At 38.5% G+C, this 25,810-nt stretch overlaps 1 protein-coding gene across 2 annotated transcripts in view; it reads left to right on the forward strand.

Annotated features, from left to right (window-relative positions):
- The first annotated feature begins 9,136 nt into the window (after window positions 1-9,136).
- LOC114657533 (adhesion G-protein coupled receptor G5-like) overlaps window positions 9,137-25,810 on the forward strand; it is a 52,119-nt gene continuing 35,445 nt past the window's right edge. The window contains exons 1-3 of one of the 2 annotated variants that reach the window (XM_051931646.1): window positions 9,137-9,281; window positions 22,651-22,976; window positions 23,084-23,122. In XM_051931646.1, the coding sequence (XP_051787606.1) occupies window positions 22,760-22,976; window positions 23,084-23,122 (256 nt within the window). In that variant the 5' untranslated portion in view covers window positions 9,137-9,281; window positions 22,651-22,759. Of the gene's footprint in view, window positions 9,282-19,368; window positions 19,439-22,650; window positions 22,977-23,083; window positions 23,123-25,810 lie in introns of those variants that run through there. The other variant, XM_051931645.1, reaches the window with a different exon arrangement.

Here is a 25,810-nt window from a genome sequence, read left to right on the forward strand (position 1 = left end):
AGCACATGCAACAGACGTGAAAGGGTCTGGAGAAGCTGTGGAGAATGTTATACTGCTTGTAACATCGTTTAGCATGACCAGTTTGGTGGTGGGTCAGTGATGGTCAGGGGAGGCATATCCATGGAGAGACGCACAGACCTCTACAGGCTAGACAATGGCACTTTGACTGCCATTAGGTATCGGGATGAAATCCTTGGACCCATTGTCAGACCCTATGCTGGTGCAGTGGGTCCTGGGTTCCTCGTGGTGAGAGTATGCAGGCAGTTCCTGGAGGATGAAGGAATTGATACCATTGACTGACCTCCACACTCGCCTCATCTAAATCCAATAGAACACCTCTGGGTGTGACATTATGTTTCGGTTCATCCGACGCCACCAGGTTGCACCTCAGACTGTCCAGGAGCTCAGTGATGCTCTGGACCAGATCTGGGAGGAGATCCCCCAGGAAACCATCCGTGGTCTCATTAAGAGTGTCCCTGGCGTTGTCAGGCATGCATACAAGCATATGGGGGCAATACAAACTACTGAGTATGATTTGGAGTTGCTGCAATGAAATTTTGGCAAAATGGACTAGCCTGCCGCATCATTTTTTCACTTTGATTTTCGGGGTGTCTTTGAATTCAACCCTCTGTAGGTTGATAATTTTCATTTCCATCAAACGATGTGGCATCCTTTCCTTCCTAACACATTACGCAGTCCATATCAGTATAGATATTCAGCAGGATTTTTTTCCCCATTGAGAACTGATGAATTTTCAAAGTGTTCCTTTAAGTTTTTTTGTGCAGTTTATATATACAGTATATATATATATACTGTATATACTGTGTATACACACACACACAGTGGATTCAGAACATTTTAAGGCCCCCTCAATTTCTGAACACTTTATTTGCCCTTTTTGTTCATCAATCAACACTTATTAACCCATAATGACAAATTGAAAACATGTTTTCAGAAAGGATTGCAAATTTATTAAAAATCAAAAACTGAAATTCCTTGCAAAAACCAAGCCACAAAGTCAAAGGAACTCTTCTTAGACCTTCACGATCATATTATGGACAAGCATTGATAAGGGAAAAGGGTATAAAACCATTTCTAAAGGTCTGAGTGTTCTCAGTAATTGTGATATTGAAGAAGTCAGGAACCATTAGGTCTCTTCTGTGAGTCTGCCATTCAGCCAAACTGAGTAATCTGGAGAGAAGGGTCATGGTCACTCTAACAGAGCTTCAGAAGCCCTCTGCTGAGATGGGAAAGCCTTCCAAAAGGACACCCATCTCAGAAGCACAGAATCATTCAGGTAGAATGGCTAAATGGCAGCCACTCCTTCCAAACGGCATTTAAAGGACTTGGCGAAATGAAGAAAATGATTTCTTAGTCTGATGAAATTGAACTCTTTGGGCTGAAAACCAAGTACTGTATCTGGCAAAGACTAGGCACTGCTTATCACCTGTCTAATACCATCCCTATGATAAGCATGGTGATAACAGCATCATACTGTGGGGTGGTTTTCAGCAGTAGGGAGAGGGAGACTGATCAGGCTTGAGGAAAGGATGAATGCAGGCAAATACACAGAGGTCCTTGAAGAAAGCCTACTCTAGAGTGCATGCAACCTCTGACTGGGGTGACAGTTCATCTTTCAGCACAACAATGACTTGAAGCATACAGCCAAGACAACACTGGAGTGGTTTTAAACAAGATCTGTCCTTGAGTGGCCCAGCCAAAGTCCAAACTGAAAACCCGTTGAACATCTGTTCAAAGTCCTGAATATGGCAATTTACAGATGCTTATCATCCATTCTAATGGAGCTTTAGATGATCTCACAGGTAGAATGAGATAAAAATGCCCAATTTCAGGTGTGCAAAGCTTCTAGAGACTTACCTAAGATGACTGAAAGCAGTAATTGCTGCCAAAGGCGTTTCTACAAAATACTAAATGAAGAGTCTTAATAGTTTAATGAATGAGAGATTTTGCATTGAGTTTAAATTGATAGGTAAAAATGGCAAATGTATCCATTGAAAATTAAATCTACAACACAGAAGGCACAGAATCTGAATGGGCATGAATACTTTCTGAATCCACTGAATATGAATGTAATAAATGGAAACAGTTGCTCTCTCTTTGTGGGAAATCAGTAACTGTGTTTTTTTTCTTCATCAATAATAATAGCATACATCTATTTTCTGAACACAGGAATCCCAGTTCATTATTCTCTGGGTATAAAATCTATTACAGCTGCACCGGGTGCAAGACAGGAACCAACCTGGGAAGGGATGCCAGTCTAATGAAAGGTGCACACACACACACACACACACACACACTGGGGCAATTTAGAATTTCCAGTCAACCTGACTCACTAACCTTTGTCATGTCAGAGGTAAACCAAAATGCTAGGAACTAAAAAGTTCTATGTATATATGGGGAGGATGTGTAGACTAAAATCAGAGAATAATCAGTGTCCTAGAGCCATGAGGTTGCAGTGCTAAGCACTGTGCCCCTATGTCAACCCCAGTGCAAATAATTATTTTGTTCATGTTACAGTTAGGGTTTATTTCCTTGCTTAAATTTATTTTCAGTTTTAAAGCTATTTCTGTTGTTTTTAAGTATTAAAAGTATTATTTTCCCTGTGTTTTTTAATATTTATTAATTCAATTATTGATTATTTAGTGTTTTTGTTGTTGTACTGTATAGTGTATTGAAGATGTTTACAGTCAGGTCCATAAGTATTTGGACAGTGACACAATTTTCATAATTTTGGCTCTGTACACCACCACAATGGATTTGAAACAAAGCGTCATATTCATCGGATCCTGAGACATTTCTTCTCTTCTCCAGACACTCTTTCCAGCATTCTGGTATATATTGATCTTAGTTTCCTTTGTCCAAGGAAAATTGTTTTAGAACGGAACAGGCTTTTTAAAAGTCTAAAGTGTCCTTTTTGCACTTGAGGTTTACCAGTGGATTGCAGCCTGCGGTAAACCCTCTGTCTTTACTTTCATGAAGACTTCTCTTGATTGTAGACATTGGCAATGATAAGTCTACCTCCTGAAGAGTTTTCTCATTTTGTCTTATTGTCCTGAAGGGATTCTTCACCAAGGACAGAAGTCTGCAATCATTCAGCATAGTTATTTTCTCTGGTTTTCCATACCTTCTGGTGTTGTTCAGTTCATGAGTGTGTAATTTTTCTTTTTAAGAATATACTAAATTGTTGATTTGACCACTCCTCCTGTTTCTGCTTTCTCCCTAAAGGGTTTGTTTTGTTTTCTTAGCCTAATGATGGACTGTTTTTAATTGCATGTACAACTCTTTGGACCTCATATTGAGAGTTCACAATGACAGCTTCCAAGTGCAAATTCCACACTTAGAATCAGTTCCAGACCTTTTACGTGCTTAATACAGTAGTTAATGTAATAAAGAGGGAACTGAACACACCTGGCTATTGAACAGCTTGTCAGTCAAATATCCAAATACTTCTGAGCCCCTCGAAATGGAGGGACTATGCAGAAATATGGCTTTCATTCCTAAATGGCTCATAAGATATTTTTGGTAAACCTTTAAACTTAAAGCTGAATCTCTACACTTCAATCACATTATGACTGTTTTATTTCAAATCCATTGTGGTGGCATAGAGAGACAAAATTATGAAAATTATGTCACTGTCCAATTACTTCTGAACGTGACTGTAGATACTGTATGTTCCTTTTGTTCTGTGGGTAGAACAAAAGGCTGGTCCATTCTGACATCACTGCTGCTGGGCCACCCTCAGTCTTTATATTCTGGTGGGAAAAAATGATCCGAGCAGGGCATTACTAAGAGCTGTGGAGATAGCATTGATTGAGTACTGCTCTGAATTACTGGTTTGTTGATTCATTTGGTTTGTTTTGGACTCTGATTATTTGGTTTGCAAAGCAGTCTTATTTATGGTAGGTTGCCTTTCAATGTATTCCCTTTCTGGTATTATTTTGTACCTTTTCTGTTTTTTCCAAGTGTTTGTGCTCCATTTGTTTATACAAATAAATTCTTTATTTACAAAAATTCTTAAAGGCTTTCTCATTCAAGCCAGAGGTAACCCTCTACCTTGAAGGGCAATTTTGAGTATTTTGAATATTTAAAGTATTTTTGAACTTTTAAAGCCAGTACCCAATTTTGGGCCTGGGCAGGACTGAAAGCATGCCAGCTGAGGTGCTTGTTTTTGAAGGCACATTCAGTGAGGTCCTGGGCGTGTATTTTGCAAGCGTCTCAGAGTAAGAAAAACAGTCCTTACTTGCTCTAAAATCTCAAAGTGATGGAAAATTAGTCCTACTCTTAAGTGTAGAAGAAAAAACATTTTATCAGTTTTCTTAGTTTAGGAAACCACTTCTACCATCACCAGGGTTTAGGAGAACTCGTGAACTGTCCTAACTCACCAGAAACTGCCAGAAAATTATGTTCAAGAAGGGACTGGCACACACATTCTGTGTAATGCTGAATGCTTTTGAAACCTTGGATAACAACAAACTCATAAAAGATATGAATTTGACAGAGATGGAATAACATGCATAATAAATCTTGCAAGCCATGGGATCACCTCTTCTAAATGAAGAAGCCATGCACTGTTAGCTGAAATTATAGCATCAGTAACGTTACATTTTTTATCATAGAGGAAAATGCAGCTTTGCAATAGTGATAATTTGGGTTTGTCACAACCAACCATTTCCCAAATTTTGCATCAAACTTTAAATGTCCTTACAGGGTAATATACAGATTTATATATTTCCTCACCACTCTACATGAGGTAATGGTAAGGCAAGCTGTGTTCATACACATGAAGATCATCGCTCCAAGTGTGGATTAGGGCGCACATCACAATCACAAGAGATAAATCACAAGAGAAATCACAGTATGAATATACAGTTGGTCATGGTTCCATACTGTCCTATAGTAGCTAGAATAGCAGGATGGGTGATTGCTGGTGGAATGTCACACAGGTATGCTGAGCTCTGAACCCCTGAAACATTCATATCACACCTTACAAGGTTCAAAATGGCAAGCAGAGCTTCCTGGGGTGTTAGATAAACAGAGTCTCAGAGAAAATAAAGGGGGAGAGGCATGGCCTGTGACTATGGAAGATGATCAGGAGACTTGCTAGTAGAACACAAGGTGTTTCTGTTTCCATAACAGTGGGAAGGTGATTCATCTGAAAGTATGGCTATGGATCATCCATTCATCCATTTTTTAAAACCTATTTTATTCTGGGCAGGGTTGTGAGGAAGCTGGAGCCTATCTCAGCAAGTGTTGAGAACAAGGCAGGAACAATCCCCGGATCATTCATTGTTAAATAAACATGTCCATTTTTGGTCTTTTTCTCTCATTCAGATTCTGTATCTTGGTCTTTCTATCTTTGTGCTCATTACAGTATTATTCTTTATGCTGTTGCAAAGTAGCAACAAGTACATTCAGCTTAGTGTAATAGCCTACCTTATCAGGCGTTCCTTCTTTTTCTTTAATGATGATAATGATTATGATTAATATTTTTATTAGTGTGGTGAAGCCATAGCATTAATAACAAAAAACTAAAAAGTAATGTCATGATTTTCAAGGAAACTACAAACATCATCGTGAGTACCATTTGATGGCTCAGGCTGTTGTAAAATTGTGGTGTCATTCATTCTCATACACAAACTCCTAGCTGGAAGTAAGCTGGAACATAAATACTTCTCGTGTTCTACATACAAAACTCCACACAAAAGAGTTACAATTTTGTGCACTTTATTGGCATTACTAGGACATGACATACAGTCAATTAGAAAAAGAAAAGAAAAAAGGCTTAGTCAATCTATATTTTTTAAATTACAGAATGTCCTGAAGATAAAAACTGTCCTCGATTCTACTGGTACAAGTGCTAATAGCCCCAAATTACAGTATTTGCCATAACAGAAGATAAGTGATTGTTTAGTATGGCTGCAGTTCATACCAATACTATTTACCTTTCTAAGGCAGCATATGTTGTATGTGTCCTGAATATATTTAGTAAGAAATGCAAAGATAAACATTTGGGTTTCCAAGAGACATCCCATTAATGTCCAGGTGAAAACAAGAAAACAAATGTGTAAACACGTTTGGTCCTTCAGTGGGCGAGCTCCATCCTCTGCCAGACCAGGTCCACGAATGAACAGCAACTTCAGAGTACGGTGGAGATTTAAATACTGTGTAGAATAGAAGAGGCAGCTCTAGCGGTGTCAGACCCTGAAGTGATGCCAGTCGTCTTCTAGTGCCTCCTCCTCCACTCTCTGGGAAATGAAAACCATGTTAGCGGTGGTGTGTCACCCATTCTCTTCTCCACACCAGTACCCATGAGACACACCCCAGGGTTGCGTGTATATATATATATATATATATATATATATACATGCATTATATATTTGTGTATAATAAAATTGATTTCATTCTATTTCTTGGAGGGGAATTAATGAATATGTTTATTTTTGTACTCCTGCTCTCATAAGAGCCACTCGTCTATTTTCCAAACCCAGTAATCCCAGTTCATTGTACTAAAGGCACAAAATCTATACCAGCAGTACTAAATGTCCCAACACCAGCCTAATGGGAGGTGCACAAACTCATTCTCTCTCTCTCTCTCTCTCTCACACACACACACCCACGCAAACACACCCACACACACACACACACACACACACACACACTGGGGCAATTTAAAAGTGAAAGTCAACGCGACTTACAAACTTGTGAGATGTCAAAGGAAAACAAAATACATAGCGAGAGGAACAAAAAACGGCTGTGCAGACCTCTTCTTCTTCTTTCTCCTCTTCATCTTTTGCCACTTCTATGTGGCGTCAATGTACTCGATCAGCCCTCTCCCAACAGTTCGGTTCTGCACCAACTTGCCAGTCAGACCTTTCCCTTCAGATCTTCTTTTTCTTTATCCATCAATGTCTTCTTTGGGCTCCCTCACTTTCTCATCCCCTGTTCTTCATTCCCATAGCTCTTTCTTGTACACATTCATTGTCTCTCCTCACTGCATGTCCACACAGCTTTAACTTACTTTCCTGTACTCTCTTAGATATCTTCCCCCTCTACTGTTGTTGTACCTCTGATTGTCTCATTTCTTATTATTTCCTTTTTCGCAGCTCCACATATCCATCTCAACATTCTCATTTCTGCTGCATCTAATTTCTTCTCCTACACTTACTTTACTGCCCATGTCTCAGATCCGTGCATCATTGCTGTTCTTATCATTGCTTAAAAACACACAATACTCCTGATACCTTCTTCCAATGGTTCCATCCACACTGCACTCTATGGGTTATCTCTGCATCGAGTTTTCCATCTCAGGCTACCACTGATCCTAGATATTTAAATGTATCCTCTCATTTTCAATAGCTCTCCCTGCAGGCTAACATCTGAATCTTGATCATCATTAAAACCGCATATATTCTTTTTAGCTACTGTAATAGACAACATGGGTTGGCTGGCATCCCAACCAGGTTGGTTAGTGGTACCTTTCCTTCTCAGGAGGCCATTCTAATGGATGGACAGGGGGAGATGGCTTTCCAGGGCCATGTGTTTCCCCAGTACACCGGGTGGCAATATCCTTCTGGTGTGCATCTTGTTCAGACACCCACAGGGCTGCATAGGAGTTTTGGTTTTGATGGGTAGCACTTTTTGGGTCCTCGGGCACCGCCAGGGGGAGTTGCCAGAGGCGGTGCTTCCTGGATGCAATGAGATAGCACTGGAAGTACTCCTAGGTCTGGTATGAAGGAAACTGCTCCATTTCTCCTAGGTGAGTTGGAGTGTTATGGAAGAGGAGAAAGCTCACCTGGGAGGAGTGGAAGTGATGAAAGAAAGAAAGAAAGAATTTTGCTTTGCTAGTACAACAATAAGCTTGTTTTAAAGATATTTGTATAAATAAAATGTTCTTTTATACCGGGAGTTGGGTTTGTGAGGTTGTGTCCGGGGTTTGGGGTCATGCAATGCCCCCTAGTGGTCACACTAGCTGGACAGAAATCAGAACAGTGTCTAGGAGCCATGAGGTAACAGTGTTAAGCACTGTGCCGCTGTGTCAGTCCCAGTGCAAATATTTATTTTCAAAAGGATGATCATACAAAATCATGAGATTCTAAAGACCTGCAGAATGTGATAAACAGAGAAGCAGTTCCTGCCTCAGGTTAGCCAGTGGTGTTTACATGAAGCTGCCACTTTAAGTGCATTAGCTTGGTCATGACATACAGTCAATTAGAGATCTGAAAAACAAAGCTCAGTCTTTCTTTATTTTTAAATTATGTTAGAGAGGATTGTGAAACTTTAAAATAAATTTAAAGTTAACATGGTTTGTCATGGACAGTGTGAATCAGAGTGGCTAACTTGAATAGACACTCAACATAACTAATTTTTTGTCATGCTGATCAAGTAGCTGATCAGTTACAGGCAATGTTTGCAAAGCAGGTTTCTGATGTTAAAAGGTTGCTGCCATCATACTTTGAGGTTTTAAATACTTTGTTATTAGGAATGTTAAAACAGAAGATTTGAGAAGGGTTTCCTTTTGAATTCTGCTAGTGCTACCAAAGCCACTAGTCTCTAAACACAGCTAGGAATCCTTTTCTTAATTTCTTACTTCATGTCTAAAGTGAATAACAATGGCATTTTCAGGAGGTGGTATTTGTCATTAAACATAACTGGAATGAAACACAGCTGTAGTAAGTAATTAAATATCATTAATGTATATTATTAGAATGTTACACATGCATTTCTATTTACTTCACTTACTATTTGTTTTGTTTTACATTTCCAGGTTCTCCAACAACTAAAACCAGCAGCTCCAATACTGAAGGTCTAGTTTGATTTTTTTTCTTTTCTTTCTATAAATGAATACCAAAGCTCTGTTTGCATTTCCACACTCACCTCTTTTGTATTTTTGAGGAATAATTTATGCTTTTAGCCTTCAGTGTTATTTTTTAACAATATCTGGTTACTCTCTTTCAGACATTTACATGTTCTTTTTGCTGTCTTTAAGGGTTTTACTCCAGCATTTTTGCTGTGAAACCCAAACACAGACATGTTAGGTTGTCTGATGACTCTTCTGAGTGAACGATGTTACATGAATGTGATAAACTGGTGCCCAAAGTTTGTTTTAGTCTGCAGGTTTGATGTGATGCTCAGTTGTACACAAGTCCTGATGACTCACTTCACTTCTCTTTCTTGTGTTTCTCAGTGTCATCTGAGGTGGGGTTTGAGTTCTGTGTTACAACTATTGTCAGCTCTGATAATGTGACAGTTGCCGCTGGAGTGTGTAACTGTGGAATTTCTAATCAAGATGGGCAGGTTGTAGTCAATGCTGACATTTCGTGCTCCTCAGGCCTTCAACAATGTTCAAATGGATCAGGAAACATTTTCTGTATGGCATGGAGTGAAACTAATCACACCTTCTACTTTAAACATGGAAATTCTTCTCTGCAACTTCATTGCCCTCCATTAAGCAATACGTGCGCCATTGTGAATGGAACAACTGGTAAGCAGATTAATGGGACTAACATCTTTAGGGGGAAGAATCTGTCATTAAGCATAACTGCAACTAAGTAAAACTGTTATTATGAGTTATTAAATATCACTAATATGCTTTTTTTTTTTATAAATTTAAGAATATTGCACATGCATTTTCATTTTCCTTTCTTGATAATATTTATTTTAATATTTCCAGGCTCTCCAGCAACAACAAGTAAAAGCGACACTGCTACAAGTCCAGGTTGACTTTTTGTTTCTTTCTTTGTATTACAAAACACTGAAGTTCTGTTTGGATTTTCACTCTCACCTGTTTTATGTTGTTTTGGCAGAATTTGTGCTTTTAGTATTCAGAATAATTTTAATGTTAGCATGTATACACAGAGCTCAGTGCTAATGCCACACAGCTCCAAAAGACATTGGCATCTCAGTCTGGTTACAGTTGCATGTTCTTCTTGTGTCCTTCTAGGCATTACTCCAGGTTTCCTCTTGACTCTCAAACTCATGATTGTTAGGTTGTCTGATGACTCTTGGTACTGGATGAGGTTACACAAGTTTAATGAACCGGTGCCCCATCTATGGCACCAGTCCTGTGTTGCTCTTGATGATGCTGGAATTAGGACACTGATTTCAGGCTGAGATGCCCTCTAAGTTTAATTTTATTGTCATTTGCAGAGAGTACAATGAGAACTTACTTACAAGTTTCCTACAGAATGATGATAGTGATGTAACAAAAATAACAGACCAAGAATATGACACCATACATTATATTTAGTACGACACACATCAGGTCTGCTCATACAGTTGTCATCAGGAGTTCTTGCTGAGTGGCCTTATGGCCTGAAGATAAAAACTGTCCCCGATTCTACTGGTACGAGTGCTAATATCCCCAAATTATTTGCCAGAACAGATGATGAAGATAAGTGATTGTTTAGTATGACTGCAGTTCATACAAATACTATTTGCCTTTCAAAGGCAGCATATTTTATATTTATCCTGAATATATTTAGTAAAGAAATGCAAAGAGGAAAGATAAACATTTGGGTTTCCAAGAGACATCCCATTTAATGTCCAGGTGAAAACAAGAAAACAAATGTGTAAACACGTTTGGTCCTTCAGAGGGCGAGCTCCATCCTGTGCCAGAGCAGGTCCACGAATGAACAGCAACTTCAGAGTACGGTGGAGATTTAAATACTGTGTAGAACAGAAGAGGCAGCGCTAGCGGTGTCAGACCCTGAAGTGATGTCAGTCGTCTTCTAGTGCCTCCTCCTCCACTCTCTGGGAAATGAAAACCATGTTAGCGGTGGTGTGTCACCCATTCTCTTCTCCACACCAGTACCCATGAGACACACCCCAGGGTTGCGTGTATATATATATATATATATATATATATACATGCATTATATATTTGTGTATAATAAAATTGATTTCATTCTATTTCTTGGAGGGGAATTAATGAATATGTTTATTTTTGTACTCCTGCACTCATAAGAGCCACTCGTCTATTTTCCAAACCCAGTAATCCCAGTTCATTGTACTAAAGGCACAAAATCTATACCAGCAGTACTAAATGTCCCAACACCAGCCTAATGGAAGGTGCACAAACTCATTCTCTCTCTCTCTCTCTCTCTCTCTCTCTCTCTCTCACACACACACACACACGCACACACACCCACACACACACACACACACACACACACACACACACACACACACACACACACTAGGGCAACTTAAAAGTGAAAGCCAACGCGACTTACAAACTTGTGAGATGTCAAAGGAAAACAAAATACATAGTGAGAGGAACAAAAAATGGCTGTGCAGACCTCTTCTTCTTCTTTCTCCTTTTCATCTTTTGCCACTTCTATGTGGCGTCAATGTACTCGATCAGCCCTCTCCCAACAGTTCGGTTCTGCACCAACTTGCCAGTCAGACCTTTCCCTTCAGATCTTCTTTTTCTTTATCCATCAATGTCTTCTTTGGGCTCCCTCACTTTCTCATCCCCTGTTCTTCATTCCCATAGCTCTTTCTTGTACACATTCATTGTCTCTCCTCACTACATGTCCACACAGCTTTAACTTACTTTCCTGTACTCTCTTAGATATCTCCCCCTCTACTGTTGTTGTACCTCTGATTGTCTCATTTCTTATTATTTCCTTTTTCGCAGCTCCACATATCCATCTCAACATTCTCATTTCTGCTGCATCTAATTTCTTCTCCTACACTTACTTTACTGCCCATGTCTCAGATCCGTGCATCATTGCTGTTCTTATCATTGCTTAAAAACACACAATACTCCTGATACCTTCTTCCAATGGTTCCATCCACACTGCACTCTATGGGTTATCTCTGCATCGAGTTTTCCATCTCAGGCTACCACTGATCCTAGATATTTAAATGTATCCTCTCATTTTCAATAGCTCTCCCTGCAGGCTAACGTCTGAATCTTGATCATCATTAAAACCGCATATATTCTTTTTAGCTACTGTAATAGACAACATGGGTTGGCTGGCATCCCAACCAGGTTGGTTAGTGGTACCTTTCCTTCTCAGGAGGCCATTCTAATGGATGGACAGGGGAGACGGCTTTCCAGGGCCATGTGTTTCCCCAGTACACCGGGTGGCAATATCCTTCTTGTGTGCATCTTGTTCAGACACCCACAGGGCTGCATATGAGTTATAGTTTTGATGGGCAGCCTTTTTGGAGTCCTCGGGCACCGCCATGGGGAGTTGCCAGAGGCGGTGCTTCCTGGATGCAATGCAATAGCAATGGAAGTACTCCTAGGTCTGGTATGAAGGAAACTGCTCCATTTCTCCTAGGTGAGTTGGAGTGTTATGGAAGAGGAGAAAGCTCACCTGGGAAGAGTGGAAGTGATGAAAGAAAGAAAGAAAGAAAGAATAATTTTGCTTTGCTAGTACAACAATAAGCTTGTTTTAAAGATATTTGTATAAATAAAATGTTCTTTTGTACCGGGAAGTTGGGTTTGTGAGGTTGTGTCCGGGTTTTGGGGTCCTGCAATGCCCCCTAGTGGACACACTAGCTGGACAGAAATCAGAACAGTGTCCAGGAGCTATGAGGTAACAGTGTTAAGCACTGTGCCGCTGTGTCAGTCCCAGTGCAAATATTTATTTTAAAAAAGATGATCATACAAAATCATGAGATTCTAAAGACCTGCAGAATGTGATAAACAGAGAAGCAGTTCCTGCCTCAGGTTAGCCAGTGGTGTTTACATGAAGCTGCCACTTTAAGTGCATTAGCTTGGTCATGACATACGGTCAATTAGAGATCTGAAAAACAAAGTTCAGTCCATCTTTATTTTTAAATTATGTTAGAGAGGATTGTGAAACTTTAAAATAAATTTAAAGTTAACATGGTTTGTCATGGACAGTGTGAATCAGAGTGGCTAACTTGAATAGACACTCAACATAACTAATTTTTCGTCGTGCTGATCAAGTAGCTGATCAGTTACAGGCAATGTTTGCAAAGCAGGTTTCTGATGTTAAAAGGTTGCTGCCATCATACTTTGAGGTTTTAAATACTTTGTTATTAGGAATGTTAAAACAGAAGATTTGAGAAAGGTTTCCTTGTGAATTCTGCTAGTGCTACCAAAGCCTCTAGTCTCTAAACACAGCTAGGAATCCTTTACTTAATTTCTTACTTCATGTCTAAAGTGAATAACAATGGCATTTTCAGGAGGTGGTATTTGTCATTAAACATAACTGGAATGAAACAGAGCTGTAGTAAGTAATTAAATATCATTAATGTATATTATTAGAATGTTACACATACATTTCTATTTACTTCACTTACTATTTGTTTTGTTTTACATTTCCTGGTTCTTCAACAACTAAAACCAACAGCTCCAATACTGAAGGTCTAGTTTGATTTTTTTTCTTTTCTTTCTATAAATGAATACCAAAGCTCTGTTTGCATTTCCACACTCACCTCTTTTGTATTTCTGATGAATAATTTATGCTTTTAGCCTTCAGAGTTATTTTTTAACAATATCTGGTTACTCTCTTTCAGACATTTACATGTTCTTTTTGCTGTCTTTAAGGGTTTTACTCCAGCATTTTTGCTGACATTTCGTGCTCCTCAGGCCTTCAACAATGTTCAAATGGATCAGGAAACATTTTCTGTATGGCATGGAGTGAAACTAATCACACCTTCTACTTTAAACATGGAGATTTTTTGCTGCAACTTCATTGCCCTCCATTAAGCAATATGTGCGCCATTGTGAATGGAACAACTGGTAAGCAGATTAATGGGACTAACATCTTTAGGGGGAAGAATCTGTCATTAAGCATAACTGCAACTAAGTAAAACTGTTATTATGAGTTATTAAATATCACTAATATGCTTTTTTTTATAAATTTAAGAATATTGCACATGCATTTTCATTTTCCTTTCTTGATAATATTTATTTTAATATTTCCAGACTCTCCAGCAACAACAACAAGTAAAAGCGGCACTACTACAAGTCCAGGTTGACTTTTTGTTTCTTTCTTTGTATTACAAAACACTGAAGTTCTGTTTGGATTTTTACTCTCACCTGTTTTGTGTTGTTTGGGCAGAATTTGTGCTTTTAGTATTCAGAATAATTTTAATGTTAGCATGTATGCACAGTGCTCAGTGCTAATGCCACACAGCTCCAAAAGACATTGGCATCTCAGTCTGGTTACAGTTGCATGTTCTTCTTGTGTCCTTCTAGGCATTACTCCAGGTTTCCTCTTGACTCTCAAACTCATGATTGTTAGGTTGTCTGATGACTCTTGGTACTGGATGAGGTTACACAAGTTTAATGAACCGGTGCCCCATCTATGGCACCAGTCCTGTGTTGCTCTTGATGATGCTGGAATTAGGACACTGATTTCAGGCTGGGATGCCCTCTAAGTTTAAGTGTATTGTCATGTGCAGAGAGTACAATGAGAACTTACTTGCAAGTCTCCTACAGAATGATGATAGTGATGTAACAAAAATAACAGACCAAGAATATGAAACCATACATTATATTTAGTAGGACACACATCAGGTCTGCTCATACAGTTGTCATCAGGAGTTCTTGCTGAGTGGCCTTATGGCTTGAAGATAACAACTGTCCCCGTTTCTACTGGTACGAGTGCTAATAGCCCAAATTATTTGCCAGAATAGATGATGAAGATAAGTGATTGTTTAGCATGGCTATAGTTCATACCAATACTATTTGCCTTTCAAAGGCAGGATATGTTATATTTGTCCTGAATACATTTAGTAAAGAAATGCAAAGAGGAAAGATAAACATTTGGGTTTCCAAGAGACATCCCATTAATGTCCAGGTGAAAACAAGAAAACAAATGTGTAAACACGTTTGGTCCTTCAGAGGGCGAGCTCCATCCTGTGCCAGAGCAGGTCCACGAATGAACAGCAACTTCAGAGTACGGTGGAGATTTAAATACTGTGTAGAACAGAAGAGGCAGCGCTAGCGGTGTCAGACCCTGAAGTGATGCCAGTCGTCTTCTAGTGCCTCCTCCTCCACTCTCTGGGAAATGAAAATCATGTTAGCGATTGTGCATCACCCATTCTCTTTTCCACACCAGTGCCCATGAGACTCTCCCCAGGGTTGCGTGTGTATATATATATATATATATATATATATATATATATATATATATATATATATATATATATATAATATATATATACAGTGGGTACGGAAAGTATTCAGACCCCCTTCAATTTTTCACTCTTTGTCATATTGCAGCCATTTACTAAAATCATTTAAATTTCATTTTTCCCTCATTAATGTACACAGCACCCCATATTGACAGACAAAAAAAAAAGAATTTTTGAAATTGTTGCAGATTTATTAAAAAAGAAAAACTGAAATATCACATGGCCCTAAGTATTCAGACCCTTTGCTCAGTATTTAGTAGAAGCACCCTTTTGAGCTAATACAGTCATGAGTCTTCTTGGGAAAGATGCAACAAGTTTTTCACTCCTGGATTTGGGGATCCTCTGCCATTCCTCCTTGCAGATCCTCTCCAGTTCTGTCAGGTTGGATGGTAAACGTTGGTGGACAGCCATTTTTAGGTCTCTCCAGAGATGCTCAATTGGGTTTAAGTCAGGGCTCTGGCGGGCCATTCAAGAACAGTCACAGAGTTGTTGTGAAGCCACTCCTTCGTTATTTTAGCTGTTTGCTTAGGGTCATTGTCTTGTTGGAAGGTAAACCTTCTGCCCACACTGAGGTCCTTAGCACTCTGGAGAAGGTTTTTGTCCAGGATATCCCTGTACTTGGCCGCATTCATCTTTCCCTCGATTGCAACCAGTCGTCCTGTCCCTGCAGCTGAAAAACACCCCCACAGCATGATGCTGCCACCGCCATGCTTCACTGTGGGGACTGTATTGGACAAGTGATGAGCAGTGCCTGGTTATCTCCACACATACCTCAGTGCAAGACACATGACAGCCCGCATGGAGTTTGCTAAAAGACACCTGAAGAACTGAGATGGTGAGAAATAAGATTCTCTGGTCTGATGAGACCAAGATAGAACTTTTTGGCCTTAATTCTAAGCGGTATGTGTGGAGACAACCAGGCACTGCTCATCACTTGTCCAATACAGTCCCCACAGTGAAGCATGGCGGTGGCAGCATCATGCTGTGGGGGTGTTTTTCAGCTGCAGGGACAGGACGACTGGTTACAATCGAGGGAAAGATGAATGCGGCCAAGTACAGGGATATCCTGGACAAAAACCTTCTCCAGAGTGCCAAGGACCTCAGACTGGGCCGAAGGTTTACCTTCCAACAAGACAATGACCCTAAGCACACAGCTAAAATAACGAAGGAGTGGCTTCACAACAACTCTGTGACTGTTCTTGAATGGCCCAGCCAGAGCCCTGACTTAAACCCAATTGAGCATCTCTGAAGAGACCTAAAAATGGCTGTCCACCAACGTTTACCATCCAACCTGACAGAACTGGAGAGGATCTGCAAGGAGGAATGGCAGAGGATCCTCAAATCCAGGTGTGAAAAACTTGCTGCATCTTTCCCAAGAAGACTCATGGCTGTATTAGCTCAAAAGGGTGCTTCTACTAAATACTGAGCAAAGGGTCTGAATACTTAGGACCATGTGATATTTCAGTTTTTCTTTTTTAATAAATCTGCAACAATTTCAAAAATTCTTTTTTTTGTCTGTCAATATGGGGTGCTGTGTGTACATTAATGAGGGAAAAATTAATTTAAATGATTTTAGCAAATGGCTGCAATATGACAAAGAGTGAAAGATTGAAGGGGGTCTGAATACTTTCCGTACCCACTGTATATGCAGTATATATTTGTGTATAATAAAATGGAACTGATTCTATTTCTTGGATGGGAATTAATGAATATGTTTATTTTTGTACTCCTGCACTCATAAGAGCCACTCGTCTATTTTCCAAACCCGGTAATCCCAGTTCATTGTACTAAAGGCACAGAATCTATACCAGCAGTACTAAGTGTGCCAATTCCAGCCTAATGAAAGGTGCACACACTCATTCTCTCTCTCTCTCTCTCACACACACACACACACACACACACACACGCACACACACACACACACACACACACACTGGTGCAATTTAAAAGTGAAAGTCAACACGACTTACAAACTTGTGAGATATCAGAGGAAAACAAAATACATAGCGAGAAGAACAAAAATCGGCAGTGCAGACCTCTTCTTCTTCTTCATCCTCTTCATCTTTTTCCACTTCTATGTGGCATCAATGTACTCGATCAACCCTCTCCCAACAGTTCGGTTCTGCACCAACTTGCCAGTCAGACCTTTCCCTTCAGATCTTCTTTTTCTTTATCCATCAATGTCTTTTTTGGGCTCCCTCACTTTCTCTTCCCCTGTTCTTCATTCCCATAGATCTTTCTTGCACACATTCATTGTCTCTCCTCACTACATGTCCACACAGCTTTAACCTACTTTCTTGTATTTTCTTAGATATCTCCCCCTCTACTGTTGTTGTACCTCTGATTTCTCATTTCTTATTATTTCCTTTTTCGCAACTCCACACATCCATCTCAACATTCTCATTTCTGCCGCATCTAACTTCTTATCCTACACTTGCTTTACTGCCCATGTCTCAGATCCGTGCATCATTGCTGTTCTTATCATTGCCTTGAAAACACACAATACTCCTGATGCCTTCTTCCAACTGTTCCATCCACACTGTGCTCTGTGGGTTATCTCTGTATCAAGTTTTCCATTTCAGGCTACCACTCATCCTAGATATTTAAATGTATCCTCTCTTTTCAATAGCTCTCCCTGCAGGTTAACGTCTGAGTCTTGATCATCATTAAAACCGCATATATTCTGTTGTTTTCCTTTTTAGCTACTGTAATAGACAACATGGGTTGGCTGGCATCCCAATCACGTTGGTTAGTGGTACCTTTCCTTCTCAGGAGGCCATTCTAATGGATGGACAGGGGGAGACGGCTTTCCAGGGCCATGTGTTTCCCCAGTACACCGGGTGGCAATATCTTTCTGGTGTGCATTCTGTTCAGACACCCACAGGGCTGCATAGGAGTTTTGGTTTTGATGGGTAGCACTTTTGGGGTCCTCGGGCACCGCCAGGGGGAGTTGACAGAGGCGGTGCTTCCTGGATGCAATGAGATAGCACTGGAAGTACTCCTAGGTCTGGTATGAAGGAAACTGCTCCATTTCTCCTAGGTGAGTTGGAGTGTTATGGAAGAGGAGAAAGCTCACCTGGGAGGAGTGGAAGTGATGAAAGAAAGAAAGAAAGAATTTTGCTTTGCTAGTACAACAATAAGCTTGTTTTAAAGATATTTGTATAAATAAAATGTTCTTTTATACCGGGAGTTGGGTTTGTGAGGTTGTGTCCGGGGTTTGGGGTCATGCAATGCCCTCTAGTGGTCACACTAGCTGGACAGAAATCAGAACAGTGCCTAGGAGCCATGAGGTAACAGTGTTAAGCACTGTGCTGCTGTGTCAGTCCCAGTGCAAATATTTATTTTCAAAAGGATGATCATACAAAATCATGAGATTCTAAAGACCTGCAGAATGTGATAAACAGAGAAGCAGTTCCTGCCTCAGGTTAGCCAGTGGTGTTTACATGAAGCTGCTACTTTAAGTGCATTAGCTTGGTCATGACATACAGTCAATTAGAGATCTGAAAAACAAAGCTCAGTCTTTCTTTATTTTTAAATTATGTTAGAGAGGATTGTGAAAGTTTGAAATAAATTTAAAGTTAATATGGTTTGTCATGGACAGTGTGATTCAGAGTGGCTAACTTGAATAGAAACTCAACATAACTAATTTTTTGTCATGCTGATCAAGTAGCTGATCAGTTACAGGCAATGTTTGCAAAGCATGTTTCTGATGTTAAAAGGTTGCTGCCATCATACTTTGAGGTTTTAAATACTTTGTTATTAGGAATGTTAACACAGAAGATTTGAGAAGGGTTTCCTTTTGAATTCTGCTAGTGCTACCAAAGCCTCTAGTCTCTAAACACAGCTAGGAATCCTTTTCTTAATTTCTTATTTCATGTCTAAAGTGAATAACAATGGCATTTTCAGGAGGTGGTATTTGTCATTAAACATAACTGGAATGAAACAGAGCTGTAGTAAGTAATTAAAAATCATTAATGTATATTATTAGAATGTTACACATACATTTCTATTTACTTCACCTACTATTTGTTTTGTTTTACATTTCCAGGTTCTTCAACAACTAAAACCAGCAGCTCCAATACTGAAGGTCTAGTTTGATTTTTTTTCTTTTCTTTCTATAAATGAATACCAAAGCTCTGTTTGCATTTCCACACTCACCTCTTTTGTATTTTTGAGGAATAATTTATGCTTTTAACCTTCAGAATAATTTTTTAACAATGCCATTTGAGGTGGGGTTTGAGTTCTGTGTTACAACTATTGTCAGCTCTGTTAACGTGACAGTTGCCGCTGGAGTGTGTAACTGTGGAATTTCTAATCAAGATGGGCAGGTTGTAGTCAATGCTGGCATTCCGTGCTCCTCAGGCCTTCAACAATATTCAGGTGGATCAGGAAACATTTTCTGTATGGCGTGGAGTGAAACTAATCACACCTTCTACTTTAAACACAGAAATGTTTCTCTGCAACATCCTTGCACTCCATTAAACTATATGTGCCCCATTGTGAATGGAACAACTGGTAAGCAGATGAACGGGTCTAACATCATCAGTGGGAAGAATCTGTCATTAAGCATAACTGCAACAAAGAAAAACTGTTATTATGAGTTATTAAATATCACTAATATACTTTTTTAAAATAAATTTAAGAGTATTGTACATGCATTTTCATTTTCCTTTCTTGATAATATTTATTTTAACATTTCCAGGCTCTCCAGCAAAAACAACAAATGAAAGCGGCACTGCTACAAGTCCAGGTTGACTTTTTGTTTCTTTCTTTGTATTACAAAACACTGAAGTTCTGTTTGGACTTTCACTCTCACCTGTTTTATGTTGTTTGGGCAGAATTTGTGCTTTTAGTATTCAGAATAATTGTAATGTTAGCATGTATGCACAGTGCTCAGTGCCAATGGCACACAGCTCCAAAAGACATTGGCATCTCAGTCTGGTTACAGTTGCATGTTCTTCTTGTGTCCTTCTAGGCATTACTCCAGGTTTCCTCTTGACTCTCAAACTTGTGATTGTTAGGTTGTCTGATGACTGTTGGTACTGGATGAGGTTACACAAGTTTAATGAACCGGTGCCACATCTATGGCACCAGTCCTGTGTTGCTCTTGATGATGCTGGAATTAGGACACTGATTTCAGGCTGAGATGCCCTCTAAGTTTAATTTTATTGTCATTTGCAGAGAGTACAATGAGAACTTACTTACAAGTTTCCTACAGAATGATGATAGTGATGTAACAAAAATAACAGACCAAGAATATGACACCATACATTATGTTTAGTACGACACACATCAGGTCTGCTGATACAGTTGTTATCAGGAGTTCTTGCTGAGTGGCCTTATGGCCTGAAGATAGAAACTGTCCCCGATTCTACTGGTACGAGTGCTAATATCCCCAAATTATTTGCTAGAACAAATGATGAAGATAAGTGATTGTTTTGCATGGCTGTAGTTCATACCAATACTATTTGCCTTTCAAAGGCAGCATATTTTATATTTATCCTGAATATATTTAGTAAAGAAATGCAAAGAGGAAAGATAAACATTTGGGTTTCCAAGAGACATCCCATTAATGTCCAGGTGAAAACAAGAAAACAAATGTGTAAACACGTTTGGTCCTTCAGAGGGCGAGCTCCATCCTGTGCCAGAGCAGGTCCACGAATGAACAGCAACTTCAGAGTACGGTGGAGATTTAAATACTGTGTAGAACAGAAGAGGCAGCGCTAGCGGTGTCAGACCCTGAAGTGATGCCAGTCGTCTTCTAGTGCCTCCTCCTCCACTCTCTGGGAAATGAAAATCATGTTAGCGATTGTGCATCACCCATTCTCTTCTCCACACCATTACCCATATATATATATATATATATATATATATATATATATATATATATATATATATTTATGCATTATATATTTGTGTATAATAAAATGGAACTGATTCTATTTCTTGGAGGGGAATTAATGAATATGTATATTTTTGTACTCCTGCACTCATAAGAACCACTCGTCTATTTTCCAAATCCAGTAATCCCAGTTCATTGTACTAAAGGCACAAAATCTATACCAGCAGTACTAAGTGTGCCAACACCAGCCTAATGAAAGGTGCACACACTCATTCTCTCTCTCTCTCTCACACACACACACACACACCTGGGAGTTGGGTTTGTGAGGTTGTGTCTGGGGTTTGGAGTCCTGCAATGCTCCCTAGTGGACACACTAGCTAGACAGGAATCAGAATAGTGTCTAGGCGCCATAAGGTAACAGTGTTAAGCACTGTGCCGCTGTGTCAGTCACAGTGCAAATATTTATTTAAAAAAAATGATCATGCAAAATCATGAGATTCTAAAGACCTGCATAATGTGATAAATAGAGAAGCAGTTCCTGCCTCAGGTTAGCCAGTGGTGTTTACATGAAACTGCCACTTTAAGTGCATTAGCTTGGTCATGACATACGGTCAATTAGAGATCTGAAAAACAAAGCTCAGTCTTTCTTTATTTTTAAATTATGTTAGAGAGGATTGTGAAAGTTTGAAATAAATTTAAAGTTAATATGGTTTGTCATGGACAGTGTGAATCAGAGCGGCTAACTTGAATAAAAACTCAATATAACGAATTTTTCGTTGTGTTGATCAAGTAGCTGATCAGTTACAGGCAATGTTTGCAAAGCATGTTTCTGATGTTAAAAGGTTGCTGCCATCATACTTTGAGGTTTTAAATACTTTGTTATTAGGAATGTTAAAACAGAAGATTTGAGAAGGGTTTCCTTTTGAATTCTGCTAGTGCTACCAAAGCCACTAGTCTCTAAACACAGCTAGGAATCCTTTTCTTAATTTCTTATTTCATGTCTAAAGTGAATAACAATGGCATTTTCAGGAGGTGGTATTTGTCATTAAACATAACTGGAATGAAACAGAGCTGTAGTAAGTAATTAAATATCATTAATGTATATTATTAGAATGTTACACATGCATTTCTATTTACTTCACATACTATTTGTTTTGTTTTACATTTCCAGGTTCTTCAACAACTAAAACCAGCAGCTCCAATACTAAAGGTCTAATCTGATTTTTTTTCTTTTCTTTCTATAAATGAATACCAAAGCTCTGTTTGCATTTCCACACTCACCTCTTTTGTATTTTTGAGGAATAATTTATGCTTTTAGCCTTCAGAGTTATTTTTTAACACTATCTGGTTACTCTCTTTCAGACATTTACATGTTCTTTTTGTGTCTTTAGGGGTTTTACTCCAGCATTTGCTGTGAAACCCAAACACAGGCATGTTAGGTTGTCTGATGACTCTTCTGAGTGAACGATGTTACATGAATGTGATAAAGTGGTGCCCCAAGTTTGTGTCAGTCTGCAGGTTTGACGTGATGCTCAGTTGTACACAAGTCCTGATGACTCACTTCACTTCTCTTTCTTGTGTTTCTCAGTGTCATCTGAGGTGGGGTTTGAGTTCTGTGTTACAACTATTGTCAGCCGTATTTACTTGACAGTTGGAGGTGGAAGCTGTAACTGGATAATTTCTAATCAAGGTGAACAGGTAGTAGTCAATGCTGGCATTCAGTGCTCCTCAGTCCTTCAGCAATATTCAAATGGATCAGGAAACATTTTCTGTATGGCATGGAGTGAAACTAATCACACCTTCTACTTTAAACATGGAGATTTTTTGCTGCCGTATCCTTGCCATCCATTAAACAATAAGTGCTGTGCAGATTACACCATTGTGAATGGAACAACTGGCGAGCAGATGACCGTGTCAGAAGTGAACGGGACTGGCATCTCCAGCAGGCAGTATCAGTCATTCAACATAACTGGGACTACACAGAACTGCGGTAAATTATTAAATATCACTAATATACATTTTTTTTATAAATTTAAGAACATTGCACATGAATTTCTATTTTCTTTTGTTGCTAATATTTTTTTTTAACATTTCCAGGTTCTCCAGTAAATATAACTGAAAACTGCACTGCTACAGGTTCAGTTTGACTTTTTTTTCCTTCTTTCTACTAAAAAATCACTGAAATTGTGTTTGGATTTTTATTCTCACCTCTTTTGGGCAGAATTTGTGCTTTTAGTATTCAGAATTATTTTATTGTTGGAATGTATGCACAATGCTTAGTGCTAATGCCACACAGCTTCAAATGAAATTGCAGTCTCAGTCTGGGTATTGTTTCATGTTCTTCTTGTGTCTTTCTAGGCATTACTCCAGTTTTCCTCTTAAATCTCAGGCATATGCTTGTTAGCTTGTCTAATGACTCTTGTGACCGAGTGAGGTTACATAAGTTTAATGAATTAGTGTCCTATCTAAGGCTGCATCCGGCCTTGCTCTTGATCCTGGGATTAGGCAACTGCTCCCAACACCCTAAATTGGAGAAAAGAAATTCAGAAATGAATGAGTGGATGAATGGAGGGATGAGTTATTTCTAATGGAGTATTTGGTTCACAGCTTGATTTCTGGCTGAGATGCCTTCTGTGTTTAAGTTTATTGTCATGTGCACAAAGTACAATGAGAACTTTGTTGCATGTCTCCTACAGACCAGTGGCAGTGATGTTACACAAATATCATGACACCATACAATATATTTAGTAGAAGTACATACAGTACATCAAGTCTGCTCATATAGTTGTCAGCATGAGTTCCTATTGAGTGGCCTTATGGCCTGATGGTAAAAACTGTTACTGGTATGAGTGCTGATGGTCCGAAACCATTTTCCAGAGCAGATGAGGGAGTAAAGTGTTTAGTGTTTGTTTAGTATTAAGACTGTGTATGTTACACTATGTACTGTAAATTCTGAACAGAATGAAGATGTTTGCCATTAATATTCCATGCCAATTTTATTACCCTTTGGAACACCTTGTTGTCTCATGATGAACAGGTACCGTGATAAGATATTAGGTGGACAGTGTCTATGGACTCCTCTCTGCACTTTTAGTAGTTGATGGGCACAAAGGAAGACATCTGGGCTTTCTTCAAACATATAAAGAAGTAAAGCCAGATTTTGCCTCTACTTTAGGTCATCAGTGATAGGGACTGTAAGAAATTTAAAGCTGCTAACCCTCTCTAAAGCTTTCCATGCCATATGAATGGGAGTGTGTTCAGCTCTTTGGCTTTATTGACGTTAATGGTGAATTTGCTGTCCTGCCATTATTGTGTCAGTACGACACTCTCTTCTCTATTAAACCTCTTATCATTGTGTGTGAGAAGGCTCATGGTGATGATGGCCTCATCAGAAAAGTTGGCGCTGTGTGATGACTTGGTATTTCCTCCCAGGTCACTTTTTCTCACACGTTGCAAAGACTTTCCATTAGACTAATTGGTGGCTTTGAATGGGTCCAGTGTGAGTGGCCATTCCCAGTTTGATCCGGTGTGCTCCAGCTCAAATGTGATTATAAAAGAAAGCTGAGAAAAATGTCTGGATGGGTGACTTACTAGACTTTTGTATATGAGTCATTATATGTGCCTTGAAAATAAACCTTTATTAAATTGTATGTTTTTATTGCATTTGATGTCTTTTTTGTGGAAAGATATTTAGATCTTTACAGTGACTGTCTCAGAAAAATGTGAGGTATGAAACATATAGTGACAATTTTAAAAAATGCTGTATTTTTGATCAGCAGTCCAGTTAATATTAAAAGCACATCTTATAAAATAGTAAATCAGTTTGCTCTCACTAGTGTTTGTTTCACTCTGTGTGCCTTTGGCTTACCGCTTGTCATTGAAAAACAAAAAGCCAGAGAATTCTGCTCAGCTTTAGAGATAGAATTACAGCGCTGAGACAGTCCAATTGAAGATGTGTCAAGTTCTTGATACTGACACAATGAGAGTCTCCTTCCATTTTCTAGGGTGAAAAAACTTATAGTATTAAATATTCTGAAATTCTGCATTGTCTGTATTACTATATGGTGTTAAAAATGATGATTACTCAATTTCACACCATCATTTGACTTTGTAAATCTCAAATCACACATCTTTCAGGCAATTTTGAAAGCACACCTTTATATTCTTCTCCTTCTTCCTTTTGTTCTTCTGTGCCTTCTTCAGGCTACCCATGAATGAAGCTGAAGTCCATTATGTGGCACATTACTCATCCACTTACTCATGGTAGACCAATTTAGAGACACCAGATGAACCTGACCTGTATGTGATGACATTTGGGAGGAAAACCAGAGTTTTGGAAAGAATGTACAAGTTTCATAATGGTGACTTGCAGCCCCAGCAAGCCCCTTATTACATGAAACAAGGCAATATTATATATATATATATATATATATATACATACATATATATATATATATATATATATATATATATATATTTATATTATATATATATATTTATATATATATTTATATATATATATATATATATATATATATATATATATATATATATATTTATATATATATATATATATATTTATATATATATATATATATATATATATATATATATATATATATTTATATATATATATATATATATATATTTATATATATATATATTTATATATATATATATATATATATATATATATATATATATTTATATATATATATATATATATATATATATATATATTTATATATATATATATATATATATATATATATATATTATATATATATATATATATATATTTATATATATATATATATTATATAT

This window comes from Erpetoichthys calabaricus, chromosome 9 (assembly GCF_900747795.2).
Source record: "Erpetoichthys calabaricus chromosome 9, fErpCal1.3, whole genome shotgun sequence".
NCBI classification, from domain to species: Eukaryota; Metazoa; Chordata; class Cladistia; order Polypteriformes; family Polypteridae; genus Erpetoichthys; species Erpetoichthys calabaricus.